This window comes from Lithobates pipiens, unplaced genomic scaffold (assembly GCF_037356315.1).
Source record: "Lithobates pipiens isolate NorthernLeopardFrog02 unplaced genomic scaffold, aLitPip1_a1.2 Scaffold_18, whole genome shotgun sequence".
In the NCBI taxonomy this organism is placed as follows: domain Eukaryota; kingdom Metazoa; phylum Chordata; class Amphibia; order Anura; family Ranidae; genus Lithobates; species Lithobates pipiens.
The window spans coordinates 352,080,780-352,092,909 of NW_027507758.1; the positions used below are offsets into that span (position 1 = coordinate 352,080,780).

General features: G+C 38.3%; 1 protein-coding gene across 1 annotated transcript in view; it reads left to right on the forward strand.

Annotated features, from left to right (window-relative positions):
* LOC143988153 (putative cation-transporting ATPase 13A4) overlaps positions 1-12,130 on the forward strand; it is a 171,517-nt gene that overhangs the window by 101,014 nt on the left and 58,373 nt on the right. Inside the window, exons 15-18 of the mRNA XM_077487482.1 lie at positions 1,552-1,635; positions 4,410-4,566; positions 6,787-6,904; positions 9,137-9,261. Of these exons, the coding sequence (XP_077343608.1) occupies positions 1,552-1,635; positions 4,410-4,566; positions 6,787-6,904; positions 9,137-9,261 (484 nt within the window). The remainder of the gene's footprint in view (positions 1-1,551; positions 1,636-4,409; positions 4,567-6,786; positions 6,905-9,136; positions 9,262-12,130) is intronic.

The window sequence follows — 12,130 nt, forward strand, 5'->3', positions numbered from 1 at the left end:
GCTGGTTCCTCCAAAAAGAGGGAAGGAAGGAGTGATTGCTTGTCGGCTTCAAATGCCCACAAGCAAAATGACATTGACCTAAAAACTTTGAAATAAAGAAGAATTTACACTGAAATACGGACACGGATAGTGGGCGAAGTCAGGAAAAGTAAGGTATTTTTTTCAAACGCATATAGTTTAAACATTCCGCACACAAAAAAATAAAAAAATTGGTCAGTGCAGAACCGCTTTAACTCTCTTAGTCCAGGATTATTCTACATAGAGAGAAAAGATTTGACATAGAGAGAAAAGATTTGACATAGAGAGAAAAGATCGCTGCTGGAATTGGGTGGGGGAAGTAAAATAAAAATAATGATGACGATGAATGTTATTGGCTGATTGTAACCAAAGAGGAGGAGCAGTAAAATAGCTAGAACTAAGTACACATGTATAGCCAACTTACTTTCACTTACGATTGCTAGCAGAGAGAGACACACACTGAATCATTTCAGAAGACAGTCAATCTTAGCTGGTCCGTTTGTCAGAGAACCTAAATTATTTAGCAATTAAGCATAAGCACAGCAGCAGAACAATAGTGAAGCAAGCTACAGTTCAACTTAACTTATTCATAATAATCTGCTGCTATTGTGTTAGTGTTGTGAACTTGATAGTGATACTAGTGTTGCTAGTGTTGTGATAGCCTCAGAGGCTGCCTGTGTTGTGGGGGGGGGGGGGGGGACTTATTATTATAGATTCTATATTATAGATAGGGTATATAGAATCTATAAAGAATCTCAATCTTGTTACCTGTCTGATCAGTGATCACTATCACCAGTCCATTTTCTGTTTGAACTATATACATTCAACATGAAGGACAAAGATTCGACAAAGTAGCAAAAAAACATACAAACGTCAAATCTTTGGCTTATGGTGTCTGTCGAAAGTTCTAAGAAGATTCGGCGGAGCAGCTAAACTATACGGAGTCATACAGTTTAGCTGCTCCGTCAAATCTTCTTTGAACATTTAACAGGCACCCTTCAATGACAGATTCAACCTTAATTCATTTTGATTTTTGGACAAATGCAATTTTTAACGAAAAACTAAATAAATAAAAACTATTTTCGGGAGTAACTTAATAAATGTATTTTTCAGACGAAAGCAAAATTTCAAAACAAAATATTTCAATGTGCACATGTCTAATCTTCTAGACTGCCAGGTTTTTTCACTTATTATATCTTATTATATCTTCCTGATGAATGTGTTTAAGAACCATTACTATCTGTACCTCTGTATAACATGAACTATTTGCTTACTGAAGGTTATTTAAACCTACTTTGTCAAAATCTAGGATTTTAATTCAATTTTACTTCCAGTGAGAACAGTAAACTGAAGAGAGGATGAATCTCCCTAAGGGGGAAACAGAAAACAAAGAAAGGCCGACAGGTGTTTTAATCCCTCTTCACTCTATCCAAATCTAAAAAAGTTTTGCCTTATGTTATATTTTAAATATATGAAAACCCTGACACAAATAAAAAAAGTTTTACAGTGATATTTTCCAATATATGTTTTTAGATACTTGATGACACCTGCAAGGATTTTTGTGACGAAAACACATCCCAGAATAAAATAGTTCGACCTGGACCAGACTTTAATAGCGTAAGTTTTCTAGATTAAACGAGTGCTTCAAGCATAAGAAAAAATATATATATGACATAAATATATACTATGTATATATATATATATATATATATATATATATATATATATAAATATATATATTCCTTTCATGCCCAAGCCTATTTCTGACATTTGTTGCTTACAAGTTAAAATCCGTATTTTTTGATAGAAATGTTATCACGGAACTTTTTTTCAAGAAAAATATATACTCTGTATATGTATATACACTATGTTACCCAAAGTATTGGGATGCCCACCTTTACACTCACATGAAATTTAATAGCATCCCAGTCTTAGTCCGTAGGGTTCAATATTGAGTTGGTCCACCCTTTGCAGCTATAACAGCTTCAACTCTTCTGGAAAGGCTGTCCACAAGGTATAGGAGTGTGTCTTGCAAAGGATGGGCAAACTCAATATTGAACCCTACGGACTAAGACTGGGATGCTATTAAATTTCAACCACAAAATAAATAAATAAATAAAATAAAAATAAAAAAACAATTAAATAAAAATAATATCATACAATCCCATATACCCAATTCTATACCCACAGTTGATCAAGAGGAAGGCAAAAAACCCCAGCAGAGCATGATCCAATTTGCTAAAGCAGGGGAAAAAATTCCTTCCTGATCCCCCGAGAGGCAATCGGATTTTCCCCGGATCAACTCTACCTATAAATGTTAGTACCCAGGTATATTATGTACACTTAGGAAATAATCCAGGCCTTTCTTAAAGCAATCTACTGAGCTGGTCAGAACCACCTCTGCAGGGAGTCTATTCCACATTTTCACAGCTCTTACTATGAAGAAACCTTTCCATATTTGGAGATGAAATCTATTTTCCTCTAGACGTAAAGAGTGCCTCCTTGTCCTCTTTGTTGACTGTAAAGTGGTTGGAAGTAAAAATAAAAAATAAAAATAATATGGTGGCATAATGCCCTGTACACATAATTTGCCGACAACAAAACCATGTTTTTCTTCCCGAAGGATGTTGGCTCAAGCTTGTCTTGCATACACACAGTCCCACAAATGTTGTCAGAAATTCTGAACGTTAAGAAAGCAATGACGTACAACACGTTGGACAAGATGAGAAAAATTAAGTTCAACAGCCAGTGCCGCTCTTCTGCTTGATTCGGAGCATGTGTGGACTTTTGTGCGTCAGACTTATGTACACACAATAGAAATTTGAGAACCTGCTCTCAAACGTGTGTTGGAGGAAATTCCAACAACAAATGTTCTAAGCATACACACGGTTGGACTTTCCGACAGCAAGCTCACATCCAACTTTTGTTGTCGGAAAATCCTATTGTGTGTACAGGGCATAAGTGTGCACACCCTTAAACTAATACTTTGTTGAAGCACCCTTTGATTTTTATTACAGCACTCAGACTTTTTGGGTTGGAGTCTATCAGCATGGCACAACTTTACTTGCCAATATTTGGCCACTCTTCTTTGCAAAAGCACTCCAAATCTATCAGATTGCAAGGGCATCTCCTCTATACAGCCCTCTTCAGATGCCCTCTTCCCAAAGTGACTCCCGTCACAAACCCCACAGATTTTCAATTGTTTTCAGGTCTGGGTTCTGGCTGGGCCATTCCAAAACTTGAATCTTCTTCTGGCAAAGCCATCTCTTTGTTGGTTTGGATGTATGCTTTGGGTCATTGTCATGCTGAAAGATGAAGTTCTTCTTAATGTTCAGCTTTCTTTCAGAAGCCTGAAGTTTTTGTGACAATTTAGACTAATATTTGGAACTGTTCATAAATCATCTACCTTGATTAAGGCCCCTCTTCCGCTGAAGAAAAACAGCCCAAAAGCATGATGCTGCCACTACCATGCTTCATTGTGGGTATCGTGTTCTTTTGGTGATGTGCAGTGTTGTTTTTGAGCCAAACATATCTTTTGGAATTATGGCCAAAAAGTTCCACCTTGGTTTCATCAGACCATAACACATTTTCCAATGCTTTTGGGAGACTTCAGATGTGTTTTTGCAAAATGTATCCGTGCTTGAATATTTTTCTTGGCAAGCAAAGCTTCCGTCTTGCCATTCTACCCGAGACATATGAAGAATACGGGAGATTGTTGTCACATGCCAGTGCTTGCCAGATATTCCTGCAACTCCTCTAATGTTGCTGTAGGCCTCTTGGCCTCCCTGACTAGTTTTCTTCTCATCTTTTCATCAATTTTGGAGGGATGTCCAGTTCTTATTAATGGCACTGTTGTGCCATATTTTATCCACTTCATTATGACTGTTTTCACTGTTTTCACTGTTCCATGGTATATCTAATGCCTTGGAAATTCGTTTATACCCTTCTCCTGACTGATACCTTTTAACAATGAGATAGCTCTGATGCTTTGGAAGCATTCTGTGGCATTTGTTGTAGGATGTGACTAAATGTTAGGAAAGACCTATTAGAACAGCTTAACTTTAATTGGGGTTAATCAGAGGCACTTGAAATGATGGCAGGTGTGTACTGTCTCCATTTAACAGTTTGAATGTGATTGCTTATTTCTGAACACAGCTACATCCCCAGTTATAAGAGTCTGACATTATTTTATTTTTTTATTTTTACTTCCCCACAAAAGATTTCAGTTTGTTTGATTTGTACAGTTTATAGGTAATATTAAAGGTGGAAAAAGTTCTGAAATTATTTATCTTTGTCTCATTTTTTTACATCACAGAAACTTGACATTTTAAGGGGCGTGTAGACTTTTTATATCCACTTTACCTATAGTTATTTTTTTACCACAATTACAGGATATGGATGATGGAGTGAAAATTTTATTCCAGTACCCATTTTCCTCAGCCATGATGCGCATGTCTGTTGTTACTACAGTCATAGGAAAGGATGAAATGGATGTATACATGAAGGGTGCTCCTGAGACAGTGGCCAGCTTCTGTAAACCAGAGACAGGTATTTCTTGCTTATGCATCAGCAGTAAATCTGTACATATACTGCTTTAGGGTTCTAGAGTTTTTCTATAATTAATAATGCACAGGGCAGATCTTAAAGAGAAAATATTGGGTATTTAAAGCATATTTTTACTAGGAACATTTTTTTCAGGGTATTTGTTTCCCTCATCATAATGCTGTAAAACCCATTTTTTGCCACTCTGTAAAGCTGAAATCCAGGCAGAAATAAAGAAAATACAAAGTAATCAATTCATGTAATTAGGAAAAAAAATACTCAAGGGCAATAGGCCAAATAAACATGCCATACTGTATATGATACAAACTGCCACTAGCATTCACATAGCGAAGCTTATTTTTCAGAGGTCAGCCTGTAACATAATTTTATTACCTGATGATCCTGCCAGCAGATCCACTCTTATTTCACTAACTGTAATAAGTCCAGCTGTGTAGCAATAGCAGCAGTTACATTGTAAATTAAACAGCAGGGACAATACAGGCTGGAAGAAAGAACAGGGAGACCAGCATTCTGCAGAGTTGGGACTGGAGCTGGTGGTCTCCCTGTTAAACAAGAACTTGTTAGGAAAGCTGCAGTCACCACTCTTTTGCAGCCAGCGGCCACTCTCCTTTGATTGGTCAGCAACACATTTCCCTAGGTGAGTGTCCCAGTTGCAAGGGAGGGGTCAGCTCACTCTACCCTCCCTCCTCTGCCCCTCATTGGCAGTCGCTCTATGGCACTCTATGTGAACATCACAAGGCCATAGCTTTAACCCCCCTAGCGGTAATCCCGAGTCTGGCTCGGGGTAGGAATATACTGACAGGAGCGGTAACCCCGAGCCAGACTCGGGATGGCTTTGCTTGATGCAGGGGAGGACACAGGGATCGTTACTCACCTTGTCCCCTGGATCCAGCGATGTCCGCCGCGCTGTGCGATCGAGCTGTCCTCCGCTCGATTCACAGTGCCGAATGTCGCCGAGCTCCGTTCCCTGCGACGTTACGGCGCACGGGAGAACGGTGGCAAATTCAAAAAAGTTAAAACACACTAAACACACACAGTACTGTAATCTTACAGATTACAGTGCTGTATTAAAAAATACACACCCCCTTTGTCCCTAGTGGTTTGTGCAATGCCCTGCATGCACTTTTATATTATAAATACTGTTTTTTACTGCTTGGAATTTGGAGATTGTCCATAGCAACCAAAAAGTGTCAGTTTTTCAGTGTTTTAGGATTTTATTACATTATTGAATACATTTTATTATTCTTTATTATATTATAAACTTTATCATACCCGGGGTGTCTGCTAGACTCTGGTTTGAACAGATTTAAGAGCGTTATTCCTAAGAATTACAGGACTACAAAATAAAAGCCAGATTTCCGTGCAAAATAATTGTACCGCTTTCAGCACCTTATTCCAGACTGAATCATACCGCCAGGGAGGTTAAGCTTGTGATATATTCCAGGCTCCCCACCAGTCATGCCTCATTTGTCCCTGCCTATCATTCTGTCTTGGAAATCCCTTGTTGCTGGCTTCTGCCCTTAACTTGGATTGCCACCAGCCTTGACCTAAGATTGTTCACTGGATTATGCTTGCCTACTACCTGCCAACCCTATTCCAACCCTTGCCTGATTATTATAAACTACAAGAACCCTTATTTGTGATATTCATTCAGTCTTGGTGGGTGCACCTGCTAGGAACTATAGCATTGTGTACTAGGAAAGAGAGGGGGGAGGGGTCCAATACTAGCAGGACTGCTTTCCTTAAGGGAACAACAGGGACTACTAAAGATAGCTATGGCTCCTGACCTAGGCACCAGACTAAGCATCTCAGACCTTGAACATAGCAAAAACTGGCAGTATCAACAGATATTTATGAAACATTGACTCACACAAAATGTAAAAAGCCTTGCACAACTTTTTACAACATTTTATGAAGCAAAAGGTGAGTTTTTTGCACAACTTTAGTATTTTTTTGCTTATCTATACATTAAATTTGTTTTTAATGCAGCCAGTAACAACTTCTTGTAATTTACTGTACAGTAACATTCAGACTAGGGCAGGGAGGGGCGACGGGAGAAACCAGTTAGCTGTGGTGTAGTGTACATGCTATTAAACTGAAATACACTTTTTTTAAAATTAGGTTTACACATCATTGCCTAGTGATAACATTAAGACTGGTATATTTTTTTTTTTACATATGATTTATTTTATTATGTCTTTAAAGTCCCCAGTGGATATTTAGATGAATTGGAACGCTACACATTTCAAGGCTTGCGAGTGATTGGCGTGGCTTTCAAGACTCTCAAAAACATAAGGCAGAATGAATTAGAAAACTTAGAAAGGTACATATCCATTACCCAAATATGTAAAGTCAGGCATACTGACAAAAAAAGTCAAACAACTATGAAGCTCATTTTATTGTTTTGACATTCATTTTTCAGTGAGATGATCCATTCAAATAACTATTAAAGGGACAAAAAAAAGTATTCATCTTCACTAAGTGACTAATAACACTTGTAAAGTTTGGACAGGGTCCTAATAGAGCCCTTTTATTTCTAATTATTTTAAAACCTTTGAGCAAACAAGCAGGACAAAACTCTGGATAGCCGCACACTGGAAAAAGACTTGAAATCCCATCTTTAATTGAAACAACGTGGGTCACATCAAAACAATATAAAAAAATCCACAGCAAAAGAATAACAGTGTACAGGAAAAGCTGACACGTTTCGCATCGTAATCAGTGCTTACTCAAAACTACCGTATATACTCGAGTATAGGCCGACCCGAATATAAGCCAAGGCCCCCAATTTACCCCAAAAAAACTGGGAAACGTATTGACTCGTGTATAAGCCGAGGGTGAGACATGCCTGTCCATCCCTGTGTGTCCGTCCATCCCTGTGTGTCCGTCCATCCCTGTGTGTGTGTCCATCCATCCCTGTGTGTGTGTCCATCCATCCCTGTGTGTGTGTCCATCCATCCCTGTGTGTGTGTCCATCCATCCCTGTGTGTGTGTCCATCCATGCCTGTGTGTGTGTCCATCCATGCCTGTGTGTGTGTCCATCCATGCCTATGTGTGTGTCCATCCATGCCTGTGTGTGTGTCCATCCATCCATGCCTGTGTGTGTGTCCGTGCAGCCTTGTGTGTCCAACCTACCTGTGTCCCGAGCCGAGCCTCCGTCCCGTCCCGAGCTGAGCCTCCGTCCCGTCCCGAGCCTCCGTCCTTCTGCCATGCCAGGATCGCCGCTCTTCGTCGGCGCCTCGGCGGCCATTTCACTGTTCAAAAGCCGTGCCTCCGTCTGTGATAGGCGGAACACTCAATTTCCCAGCAGTCTGTGTTCCACCTATCACGGACATCCTCTCATCCTCGTCCGTAGTATGAGGATGAGCGGATGTCTGTGATAGGCGGACCACTGACTGCTGGGAAATTGAGTGTTCCGCCTATCACAGATGGAGGCGCGGCTTTTGAATAGTAGAATGGCCGCCGTCTGTCTGCTCGACACGCTGATCGGGCAGGCAGACGGCGATGACTCGAGTATAAGCCGAGGGGGGCACTTTCAGCCTCAAAAAAGAGGCTGAAAATTTCGGCTTATACTCGAGTATATACGGTAACCATCTTTCAAGCAAATATCAAATATATAGCATAAAACATAAAAAGAGGCAAGGCATATCACATAATTGAAAGATTGAAGGCAATTACATACAGCTGAATCACACTTGCAATTAGATCTTAGCATGTGCTGCCAAGCAGTGAAAATACTCAAAAAACTCAAAAGAAAGCAAAAAGAAAAAATTCAAACAAAAATGTAACCAAAATGTAACTCTTAGTGAAAATATAAATGATGTAAAAAATACTGCAGGCATACATCACCTTATACAGGTGTATATGTCTGTATGAGATAAGTGAGATAAGTGAAAAAATGGACCATTAAAAATGGGATTTCAAGTCTTTTTCCAGTGTGCGGCTATCCAGAGTTTTGTTCTGCTTGTTTGCTCATGGTGTGTGTAATGGTCAGCACCTGGGGCTCATCAATAGGAGACAGAGCTTCAGTCCCAGTTCTAACCCAAATTCATTAATAATGTTGCATATAACTGGTTCAAATCCAGATGCCAAGTGTTCTTTCATACTTGTAAATATAACATATATATATATATATATATATATATATATATATATATATATACTGTAAGTATTAATGAACACAGCAATGTACTGCAAAGATTTCTGGGCTCCAGTATCGATGTTCTCTATTGCACCTTTTCACTGTGGGTTCCTGTGCAATATAATACAACCACAAAATTATTTAACTGAAAGAGACAGAATCTATTTTATTTCCTTTGTTAAAAAAAATAACATTGCAGAAGCAGGGAATGGCTTCCCTGACTTGCTTGAATTTGAATGCAGTGGTAATGGCACTCATTTTTGGAATTATCAGAAAATGTTGGCTCTGAACCTGCTGAAACATTTAATAGTGCATAAAATCACATTGAATACTTTTCCAAGTAGTCAAATACTGTAAGCTATGTCAGGTAGTTCTTCAATTCGATTTTTTTTTATTTTGCTTATGACTCTGAAGGGAAGAAGTTGAATGTGACATGGAATTTCTTGGTTTGTTAATCCTGGAAAATCGTCTTAAGCCTGAAACCAATCCAGTTTTGGAGGAACTGAATGCAGCAAACATCAGGACTGTAATGATTACAGGTGGGATAACAGGAACAAAAACACTTTCATTAAAGATGAATGAGCTTTAGAAATCTGTTGTGTTGACTATCAATCTGGTCTGAAGAACTGATAAAATAATCATCTGTTTTTATCAACCAGCAATCCTTGTGTCCCTAAACACTGACAATGGTGTTAACAAGGAATGGTGCTTAGTGGGACTCTGTATTTGTAATGTCTTTTAGAGTTGGGCATTGCAGAAATGCTGGCATGTGAGAAATGTATTATGTCACTCATAGGGGCTAATCTACTAAAGGCAAATAGATTGTTGATTTGGCAAGTGAAGTTGCACTATGAAAGGAACTATTCCCCAGAGCTTAGTGAATGTGGTGAAATTCACTTTGCAAAAGATTACCAAATCACGTGCAAGGACAATAAAAAAGAAAACAGCATTTTAGCTTGCAGATAATTGGATGATGGAAGTCTGCAGAGCTTCACCTCATTCACTAAACTGGTGAAAATGGTGAAAATTGCCTTCCAGAGTGCAACTGTAAGTGCAAGGTCAACAGTCTATATTCACCCTAAATAAATCAACCTCAGAGTGTTTTAGGTTACCTAGAAAGACCAGACAGATTCACTCATTGAATTTTTAGAGTGTGAAATGACTGCCCCAATAAAGAAGTACTGTACATCCTTATTAGTAAAGAACCTAATACAACAATATACTATCACCTTATTTGGCCACAGATGCCAGTAAGGTAAGGATTCTCATCCAATAACTCCCTTTGGTGTTAAGACTGGCATTCCTTTTGGATCTCACTGGGTGACTGGAGCTTTGGACAATGCTGTAAACCTTGCCACATTGTATATCCATTGTACTGCTTTTACCAGTTCACACACATCACAGCTCTGCAGCTTTTATATAGTATGATTGAAGTGTGCTGTTTTAGATCTATTTTACATGTTATACCATGCATGGTACCCCGCATCTCTCTGTATGATTTACTTTTCTGGAAACTGCAGCAGGGATTCAAAAGAAGGATTTTTTTTAGCACTTAAAACATGCATGTTAATGTAATCTAAACAATTACCTATTCAAATCCCTGTAGCAACTTCTATTTAAATTAACCCAATTTGTTTTGTTTTTTTGTACAATCCACATAACTCCTGTATCACTACCATACATTACAATTACCTAAGGAGCAGAAGGACTTACCTTTTCTGACTTTTATCATTATTATTTGGACTCTCAATTAGTCGCAATTCATGAATGAAGGTGTGTAGCCTTATGTAGATATTGCAACCCCTTGAGATATTGCTGAAAGAGACCACCAATTTTTCTTGTCCCTTCGTGGTCGCCATTTGTTGACTATTATTTATGATTATGTGCATACACCTCAATCATTGTAGTAGTATGGACATATACATATCTAGATCTGAGAGATCTTGTACAAAAGAGGTAGTTCAATCAGCAATACACATTTATTTATAGGGTTACATAATATATACAATTACACACCAGACAGTATTTACATCACAATATAAAGTGTAGGTCCCCTGGCTTACATGATATTTACAAATTACTCACAGAATCATATTTACAATACAATAGAAGGTGCAAGTTCAGAGTTAGATTACCTGTTAACTTCAGGTCAGCCCATGGTGACTGCCATGTGCTCCCACACCAGAGTGAGTTGGCTTGCTCACAAAGCATTATATCCCCCCCTACTTTCTGTAGTGTGGCTAATATAATTCTCCCTAATTGGTCACTGTACCTAGTAAATGTATATTGGGAACAGCCTGATTGGACGAGTCAAAGAAAGCTGTTGTTTACTTCCCAGGTGAGATGTTATCTGGGAAAACAAAAGGCCAAGCTTTGAAGTTGAACTAATTACAGAAAACACCTACACAACACTCAATACTTTAAATATATATTTCCCTCTAAGGGAAATATATTTCTAATTACAATATTGTACGGGTATTAATGGAGATTTCACATAAACTCATAAGGCTACAGGTGGCATGATTGGGTTACTTTTGAGATTTTTAATTAGTATAGTATATAAAAATCCTGATCCCTCAGTGCCTAGGACAGCAGTTATCAGAATGTTTGCAGTCATTAAAATTCATGCAAGCTCATAAAAACTTTACCCTGCTTGATGATTGGACCAAAACTTCTACCATGTTCTACATATGGAACAATCCCACTTTTGACCCTACTAAATGCAAATCACTTGTGTAAAAAAAAAAACACTTAAATACCTCCACAATCACTTCCTTGCAGGTCACTTTAAAGATGACAGACTCTGTAACTCTCCCTTATACACGTCATTTGATATTTTTGGCAAAATACAACCTAAACATGTTACTAATTCTCAAACTAGCATGTCAGATTCCATTCTGTCTTTTCCTGCATGGACACAAACTCCTTGAATGTGATCCTACAAAACTTACATCCAAATATTATGCTGGACTTTTTCTCTCTAAAAAAAATACCATAAGGCACAGGACAAGTGGGTTAAGTGACTCTGCACCCCAACTCAAGATAGTTGGCAGAAATTGAAAGAAACCAACATGTATTCGGTAATCTCATATAAAGACAAGGCTACCTAACTTAAATTATTCCACCAAATCTATCATACACCTGTCAGGCTTCACGTTATAGGTCTTAGGTCACTTGTTTCATGTAGTGCCCGACTGAAGCATATTTTTTCCATATGGTGTAGCAATATGTGCAAATACCACTATATCCAGGCTTTCTGGAAACGTTTTTGACTTCATTGCAAAATCATTTTCCTTCCCCAATATTCTAGACCCAGGTCTGTGTATGTTGGAAATGACAAATTACATACCACTATCTTATCAATCAAAGAGATCTAAGATATATATATATATATATATATATATATAT